The sequence below is a fragment of the Pholis gunnellus genome, assembly GCF_910591455.1.
Source record: "Pholis gunnellus genome assembly, chromosome: 8".
NCBI lineage: Eukaryota > Metazoa > Chordata > Actinopteri > Perciformes > Pholidae > Pholis > Pholis gunnellus.
Window position 1 is genome coordinate 19,391,743 of NC_136534.1, and position 9,309 is coordinate 19,401,051.

Sequence of the window (9,309 nt, forward strand, 5' to 3'; positions counted from 1 at the left end):
CAGGTATAAAGACTCCAGACTAATCAAACATCACACACTATCAGAGCTACAGAGAAACATTCCAAAAACAACAGAGATACAACATGAATCTTCTCCTGCTGGTGGTTGCTTTGGGGCTCACAGGTAGCTATTTACCATGTTTTGTCTAAAATAAAACAAATTGATGTAAGAACAGCCATTTAGTTACTCTTTGATCTTGTCGCTGTGTTACAGGAGCGTCTCCCCTAAAGGACGACAAGGTGTGCCTGCCTCACTCCAGACCCTGGCACGTCCATTGGCCTACTGGACGAGTGTCCTGCAGTGGAGCTCTCATTGACAAATGGTGGCTAGTGACCTCCTTTCAATGTGCACCCACGTAGGTACTAGTGACTGTTAGTGCCAAATTAAAACTTACCGCGATGATGACTTAACATCAGCTGTCAGACGTTTTTAAGACTCTTCTAAAATATATATATATATATATATATATATTTTTAAAACACCCCAATATTGGGTTATATTGTGTTTTCATCCAAATAGCAACACTGTAATTGAATGTGCTTCCAATTTCCCCAAAGTACCAGCAGTAAAATCCTATCTGGGTTTGGTAAGACCTGGCTGAGGTGTTCGATATATTCTGCTTTGTTAAAATTCAGCAATGTCTTATTAAAATCAAGCATTTTATATTTTACCTGTAATATAGTTGCAGACGCCTTTTCAGCATAACCGTCACACTTCAGCTTCTCCAGCATCGGGCACAATTCTCCTGGAGAGATAAAAAAAACAGAAGCAGCTAGTCATAAATAGGCTAGGTCAGACATGTTTTTATAATTATGCATCACTTCACTGCTGTGCTATCGCATCTTAATAAATCATGTCTAAAGGCATCGCATAATTTGTCTTGACAAGTCAATCAGCAAGGCATGTTTTGGGTAGTCAGTGTTACAAAGACTTGATATTGTTTGCAGTACAACTGCACATTTCACTCGTGTTCCTCCTTAATTAAACCACATTCATTATCCCGCTGCTCATGTCTGATTAATGTTACTGTTCCTCAGTCATGAGTCTGTTTCTGCCTGAGTTTAATAATTGACATTCTCTCTTCCACTGTCCTTGCAGATACGGCACCCTCGTATCTCTTGGGGAACATGACGTGACTGTGGATGAGGGCACCGAGCAGCACATTTACGTGGCTGACGTAATCCGTCACAGTCCTTACTACCGCTCGCCCGAACACAGCCTGGCGATGGTCCGTCTGGCCGAACCCGCCCGCTTCACCCAGCACGTCCAGCCCATCCCTCTGCCCAGCCGCTGCCCACAGCCTGGAGAGATTTGCCATGTCAGTGGCTGGGGATCCACCATCCCGAATCACTGTAAGTGGATTTAAAAGAGCTACTGTGGCTTTAACACCTCATTAACTTGTCCCCACATTAGAGTTGAGTATAACTGAAGCAAAGCCAGTGTTCAGTAATCCACTTCAGAAGTATTCCTTGTCCCGACAAGATTTTTACTCAAGCTTTCTTACAAATATCTGCTCAAACTAAAGGCATCCTGTAAAGTTTTTCCTGTAATAGTTGTTGGTGTTTCTCATCAAAATGCATTATGTGCATCTCTGAAGCCTGAAAAACATAATGAATGCATTTGTAAAAACTTTTTTTTGTTATGTTTTCAAACCTGCTTTGAATCCCAGAGTTCTGCTAATATAATTGAGATGAAAATGTAAACAGACCTCACTGCGGACAGTTTCCTACAGCAGATATATACCCATGAGAACTGTAGACAGTCAATTCTGAGGAACATTTTGTGCATCTATTCAGCTACGTTATATCGGTTGTATCTGGAAAGAGGTGTTGAATGTTTATGCTTTTTAGGAACTGCAGTGTGCAACAAATTCAATGTCAGTCATCTACAAACTAACAAAACCTGGGCAAAAAAGCCTAACTATCTGGATGGGTATATACCACTAGAGGGTATTGAGAAAATAGTAATTTTAATAATAATTTGGGAGAACTGACCCTTTACATACCGGGAGGAGAGATGCTGCAGTGTAGTTGAGGGGCAAAAAGGTCATCTCTGTGAAGAATGAAGTCAGACACCACAATAACATCCCAAATATGCTGTCTGTGTTCTTTTATAAATTGAATTTAAGATGTTCTAAACACTGATAATCCTACCCATGTATACAACTACAGAAACCGGTCTGGCTGAAGAACAATAATGCAGTGTTATGGATGTTTGCTAGCTTGCCTTGCATGTTGAAATCTTGATAATCATTGGCCGTAATAAGTTCCTTTGTAGTTCTCTTTCAAATAAATGCACATGGAGTGACACCAGGGAACAAGTAGCACCACTCACTTTATAGCAGGGAACATTTATCATAAACGTAGGCTCAATCAAGAGACAGAAATAAAAAAAAAATACTTTTACATTCTCATCATAACTTAGCAGGTGCATTCTTGCTAAAAAGCTAATCCATATTCCGGTCATTGCAGCGCTGACAAGGCATGAACATTCTGTTTTAATAAAAATGGCTCTGTTTAATCAGAGGACTTTCTAATTGCCTGTCAAAATGCCCAGTCAGTGATCAGCGCTAATTAAAAAGGTAGGCCTTGAAAATATTTACACAAGGTTTAGACCTTAATGCTCCAGTGCAAGAAGTGCTAATGCATAATTCTGGGAAGTAATTGACCTGAAGAGGGGAAGGAAGCCTTTGTCAATGACTGACTGGCAGATTGATGAGTGATGGTCCAGAATACATCAGAATGACTAAATTGTACTTGTGTTTCAAATTAGCTACAAATGATTTTGCTTATGAATCAGTAATAACCCACCTTCTTGTTCTTGGAAAACAGATGAGCCTTCTAAACTCCTGAAGTGTATATCTGTGCCTGTTGTGGGTGACCAGGAGTGCAGGAATACGTTCCCTGACTACCTGCACTGGAGCATGGGCATGGTCTGCGCTGGACAAGCAAACACGGATAACTGCATGGTGAGCATGATCACGACACAAAGAAGCTGTGGATCACACTGCTGCATTTCTCTGCTTCCCACTGCATATTTTCCATTTCATTTTAACTCACCTGCTAACTTGCACGCATTTCCCATAAACCACCACCACAGAGTCACCTATTCTGTCCCCCCTCTCTCTCTCTCTCTCTCTAGCGTGATAGTGGCAGTGTGATGGTGTGCGATGGCCAGCTGCAGGGTGTGCAGTGGTTCAGTCAAGGCTGCAGTAACCCAGCTAACCCCAGCGTCTACACCAAGCTGTGCAGGTACAATGACTGGATCAGGGGTGTGATGGGCCGCTTCGGACCAACTACAACCTCTCCAGGGCCGGTGACACCATGAGGCCGCAGAGAGACATTTATTCACAGATTAAATGTAAACACTATGAAACACTTGTGTAAACACTGGTCCTTAATGGGAAGGTTCAATGTTATGAAAGCTATGGCTTCAACCCAACATTGAGGGGTTTCCCTTTCAGCTAATTAAGCAAGACACAGCACTATTTGTTTTTGTCAAAAGTGATACTCTAGGCAACAATAGCCGACACAGATATATCAAATTATTCATGAGCATTATGCAGCAGTCTCAAGTCATATACATTCTACCCTCAGCTACAAAGAAAAATGTGAAAAGTTATGTATGCAAACTCAAAACTGTAGATATAAACAACAAAAAATAAAATATCAAGTGTTCAGGCACTTTATGTTTTATTCATGAATTTTAGTGCACCCTGTGCGATTCCTCCTTTTCCCTAATTTGCTTCAGCAAAAGACTTTCCACAGCTGGCTAATAGCTGCTGCTAATTAGCGCAGATTTTTTTTCAGAGAACATCATGATTACACACACATGCTGCCGACTATGTGACAGTGACAGTGAATTAGACATGACGGCGGATATTTGTGTTGTTCCACATGTTGAGCACCAAAACTGCTAGTCTTGCTCCTTGATTGAAGAACCAGCAGGTTTTTCTAAATTTCTGAGACAAGTTGATGTTGATGTGACAACAAATGAGGACAATGTAAAAAAATGGCACTTAAAGTTGCTCTAATTAAGATTTGTTATATTGACAATAATAATGTAATAAGAGAGAGGTTACTCGCGGTGAGGAAGCAGCTGCAGTCTGGTTTTACAGTTCTCAACTTTAATATTTTCACTCACTCTTCCATTTGCATCGTTTTCAACTACAGCAAGCAGCTGTTTTAAGCAAAAAGCTCCACTGCAACCTATACCTGCCCAGCAAACAGCAGACGTGACTATCTCACATTCATCAGGGGACTCCAAATGAATTATAATGTCCCATTTACAGGATGAGTAAATATGCAACTGTTTGCTAACAAGTTTGTCATACTATAGCTTATTCGTCTGCCTCCAACAGGCTATAAAGATCAAACAATGCAGGTTTAATCATTTCAAATTTAATCATGTGGTCAACATAGATAATAATGTCAGTATCAGCAAACTGACCTTCATGTTTTATAAGCTTGTAATCACCATTTTTAGGGGGGGAAAAAATGAATTTGTGATTAAACATCTAATTAAATCTAAAACAATTAAATCAAATCAAGTCAAAAATAATGAACGTGGTAATTATGCGTGTCTGGGAATACTGCATATGTGAGAAAAGGGTGAGCAGCATTACTGTGAAGCACCACTAGATGGGGGTAAAGCATAATGATAACCCGTTCCAAAGAGAGACATTTTGCTCATGACAGGTGACATGAATCTTTTTCATTCTTTTTTTTTTTTGCAGCGTTTTGTTTGAACTCTGATCTGAGATCTGAGCTCTGCCATGACACCATTATGCGTGTATGAAACTATGTCATAGCAATAAACACATGAATCACACGCAACTTTACCGACACACTGAGTACAAAGGAACTGGAGAACACATTGTGGAGTTAGAGACACAGACTCTGCATACATACACAAAAACAAATACACAAATGTGCGCACACACACACACACACACACACACACACACACACACACACACACACACACACACACACACACACGTACACGCCAAGTGACTGACAGCTGTGTCCATAATCACCCAGGCAGCTGAACATAGGGGCCACTCCGCCATCTGTTCCCAGGATTTCTCTCTCGTCCCTCCTCACCCCCTGTCCCTCTCTTCTCCCACCTCTGCGGGAGACAGAGGGCACACTGAGGGGCTGACTTTAGTAACTGGGATGTCACTTTAGAGAGCAGTGTGATAATAATTGGTGTGGGTTTTAAGAGTTGCTGTTTTTCTTTTCCTTCAATTTGGATAGCCATTGTTGTATCATTCTGAGGAATTTGACTCAAAACAAACTTAGTGTAATAACTACTGTGTGAGTAATGTCTAGCTTTTGTAATAGATACAATAGATACTTTACTCATTCCCTCAGGCAGGTTACCCAACACAACAAGCCAGAAAGCCTGTGCGATAGAGGCCCCAGACTTTGGAACTCACTGCCTGAGGTGATCAGGCGGTTTGAAAATGAAAGATGATGGCAAAAGAAGAGAAATGAAGTCACCGCAAAAGTTATGATGATGCATCATGACAGGAAACATGATTGTCTGCACCAAATTTTGCAGCAACATCTGTTGAGACATTTCACTCAAAATCACACATGTCGCATTGATGGTGGTGCTGGTCATCCTCTGGGGCCCATGAATGTCTGTCGCAATTCCATTGCAATCCTTCCAATAGCTGTTTGGATATTTCAGACTGGACCAAACAAAACCAGGTCGCTAGCATTGCTCAAATCTACAATTTCTTACAGAGTTATACATTATTTTAGAAGGTAGGTCCACTCTTTTCCACAAATTTACCAAAAGATTGATTCAATGACTTCAGTAGGTATTGCCATCTGATCTACTACATCCTAGCTCAACATTTTCTCTGCTTAATGCCCCAAAAGGATGTCTCAATCTCTTTTGGAGCTCATGAAAAAAGCAAATATATACTTTAAATACAATAACCGTCTGGACAAGCAGCATAGTTGTGTGTTTCCTCTCCAAAGACACATTCATTGATTGGCCTGTGGAGGTCAGATGCATCCTCCTAAACTCTCACTCAGAATTTAATGGACCAGTTGTAAAGATAAGATGACCTATTTGGTCAGAGAGATTTTTATGCCCTGGAATAAATTCTAGCCACAAGTTCCACTGAGCCCTCTCCGTGTCTGCATATCTATTTCCCTTCAGACAAACATGCACATATACAGATTGTGGAAATCCTCTCTCAGCCTAGTTAGCCATCATATGTTTATTAATGGTTAACCATCGCTCCTTTCCTTACCACCTCACTTCCTGCCTCCAACTTACTGTAAATAATTTCCCAATTTCTAAACATCCTCCCTTCCGCCGTCTCTGCTGGCTTTCATAACTCAGGCAGGCATGCACAGCCCACATTGAAAACAAACATCATCCTCAATTGCCCAAACACCGTGGAATAAACTGATTAATGAGGGAATTAAAATGAACGATGATCCATAGGGGGGGAATCTTTTTCCTGGGGTGTGACAGTGCTTATCTGTGGTTGGTACAAAATCTGTAGAGTAAACGCGAGGCAGCTCCCTCCCTTCTTCCAGCTCCCTCCATCGCTCCGTTTCTCTGGCAAAACTGTCGCCATCACTCATCACCGGCTTACATTCCCAGCATTCCCCTGTGGCATCTGGCTCATGAGAGGGGAAAAAGTGACGAACACACACTCAAACGCACCTTCACAAACTGAGAGAAAGTGCACACCGCGCACATCCCTCCATCACATGCTTTTTTTCTTCCAAACAACTGACAGGTCTTTTCACAAAGATGGAAATTAATATGGGGGGGGGGGGGGGGGGGTGGCGGGTATATACTGTATGTGTGTCTGTTCACTGGGCTAATGGCTGATTGAGAAAAGCACAGGCCGAGTCAATCATGCCGGATCCCTCCCCGTCGTCCCATTGAGACCTGCGGCTCATCAGGGGAGATAATTAGACTGAAGAGCTTTAATGATTCTAGCCTAATAGCTACAAGAGCGCACTGTGAGGCAGCAGTGTGTACATGTGTGTATATGTGCATGTATATCGGGGATGCGGTGAGAGTAAAGGTGTGGGACGTGTCTCCTAAAGGCAGTAGTGAGCGAATAAGTGATTCAAATGATGTTTTGTTAACACATGAGTTTATGAGGGTGTGTGTGTGTGTGGTGATAATATGGAAGCTTATGGGATAATGAATATTGTGGCTATCAGCCTCCAACCCACACACACACACACACACACACAGTCTCAGAGGTTGTGTGTGTCAGGGTTAACACACAACTTGCTCAACTGTAGTACTAATGGTGGAAGGAGTGGGATAAAAGCAGAGTAAAACTGACTGAGGGATTTTGTGTGTTTGTGGGAGAGAGGGAGAGAGACAGACAAACAGGCAGAGGTGGGGGAGGCATTTTGCATTCATATTGGAAATTGCTGTGAATTTAAATGAGCATGAGCACTTTGGGGGACACAAGCTGTTTTGGTAAATGCAGTCACAAAGTGCATTGCAGTGCCATGAGTGCTTACATATAGGGGGTGGACACAATAATGAGAACATTTCACGCTACACACTAGCTTCCTGCTCATCAATATATCATATACCATTGACCCTTTCTATGACACAGTTTGAACATACAAATTAACATTAATAAAAATATGTATTATATTAGTTTGATTGTACTTTCTTATTTCCATATATATGTGAATATGTGATAAACTTGACTTAATTCAGCTTACTGTATAGCAAAGCCAGTACAACAGAACAAAAGCTATAAGGTGAGACGCATTTTTTTCCTAAATCAGTCAAATTTATCCCGCAAGGAAAACTTGATTCTACCAAGATGGAGGATACCTGTCAATTCATTTCGCCAACGCTGTACTAAAGGTGTTTCAGATTTGCCAATGCTGGAGTGAAGTTTCTTGCCTGTGCAATGAACTGTCTTTAAAGCACACTCAATGATTTCAGTGTCTCCAACATGCCAAACACATGGGATGAGGACATGCCAAACACATGGGATCAGGTTGCACTTTTGTACGGCCTTTTTGGAAAAGAAATATAAAAAAAAAAAATGTCTTTCATACATTTACTTTGGGAAAATGGGAATCAAGCCTTTGTGCCACACTGAAGGACTGAGACACACTCAAAATGTCCCACAGATACACTAACACACACACACACATTTTCAGTAATGGTTTTCACAAAAAGGGGCCACAGCTACAAAGAAGTAAACCCCACAGGGAATCCATTTGCCTTCCCTTGCAATCATCATACACTTACTCTTAAAAACACCATGGACCGGCGCCGTTGCCATGGATACACGCCGCCGTATCGCTCCCTCTTACTCTGTATTTTTTCAAATCTCTCTGTGGAAGACCTGTAATCCCAATGGATTGGTTAAAACTCCTGCAACATACCAGAACATGTTGTTTCCTGCATGTCTTAGTGTGTTTGTGTGTGAGGAATGCTGTAAGAAAGCATTACCTGAGGGCTCACTTTACTTCAGGGAGACAGAGAAATACCACCTAATGATCCCTTCACAGATACACAGTGCGTTATGCTGTTAACAGTTGCTCACTGCAGTGAACCGGCAATATGGGAAGTATACTGTGCGTCTTCTCAATACACACACACACACACACACACAACCCAAGGAGAGAGAGATGTCCCATCGCTAACACCAGGTAAGCCTGACAAACTCCCCTGAGCTAAGCCGGGACTCATTGATAGGTCTGTCACACAGGGAAAAGAAGCCAACTCATATATCACTGCAGACCTGGAAACTCCCCGCTTGCAGAAAATGTCAGCCACAGAATACTGAAAATACCACAGACAGTGTTACTTTTCTGAGAGTGAACAACAGGCATGTTGGGTTGAATGGCTGGCTGATCGTAGTTTATTTCATCTCAATGGTCCTGTTGTAGCCGAGTTTTTCCTGCTTCACGCCCGAGAAACATAGATAATAAACCATTTGGCAAGAATCTCTTCCTTCATCGAGCGATTGATCTCCACACAGAAAAACTCTTACACACGTCCGCATATAAAAGTATGAGATTGTTTTGGTCAGAATGGAGTTTTTATTCCATTTGTAATTAAATTTCAAGAACAGACACAACTTGTCAGGGCAAGTAGTCGAGCGGAGAGTCTGGGGTTTTGGGGAGTAAATATTTTATAACAACATGCTATTATAGTTGAGCAGGAGTAGTAAAGTAGAGCAGGTTTCACCTATTAAAACTGGGGAAATAGTTTGTTCAACTTTACTCCTCTAAAAAGATGTTCAATCCTGTTCCGTATTGCAGGAATGTAGGAAAAGCAAACTCA

General features: G+C 41.6%; 1 protein-coding gene across 1 annotated transcript; it reads left to right on the top strand.

Annotated features, from left to right (window-relative positions):
• Positions 1–3,683, top strand: LOC306699450 (trypsinogen-like protein 3). Its single transcript, XM_079164064.1, has 5 exons — positions 1–123; positions 214–355; positions 1,099–1,352; positions 2,832–2,968; positions 3,142–3,683. Exons 1-5 carry the CDS (start codon positions 84–86, stop codon positions 3,325–3,327), a joined length of 759 nt encoding a protein of 252 aa, XP_079020190.1. The 5' UTR covers positions 1–83; the 3' UTR covers positions 3,328–3,683.
• The last annotated feature ends 5,626 nt before the right edge of the window (positions 3,684–9,309 follow it).

Bases quoted from the DNA above. Each gene is read 5' to 3' on its own strand.
- LOC306699450 (XM_079164064.1), top strand. From the start codon at position 84: ATGAATCTTCTCCTGCTGGTGGTTGCTTTGGGGCTCACAG. The intron at 124-213 runs GTAGCTATTTAC...GCTGTGTTACAG, and splicing joins GGTTGCTTTGGGGCTCACAG to GAGCGTCTCCCCTAAAGGAC. The intron at 2,969-3,141 runs GTGAGCATGATC...CTCTCTCTCTAG, and splicing joins CAAACACGGATAACTGCATG to CGTGATAGTGGCAGTGTGAT.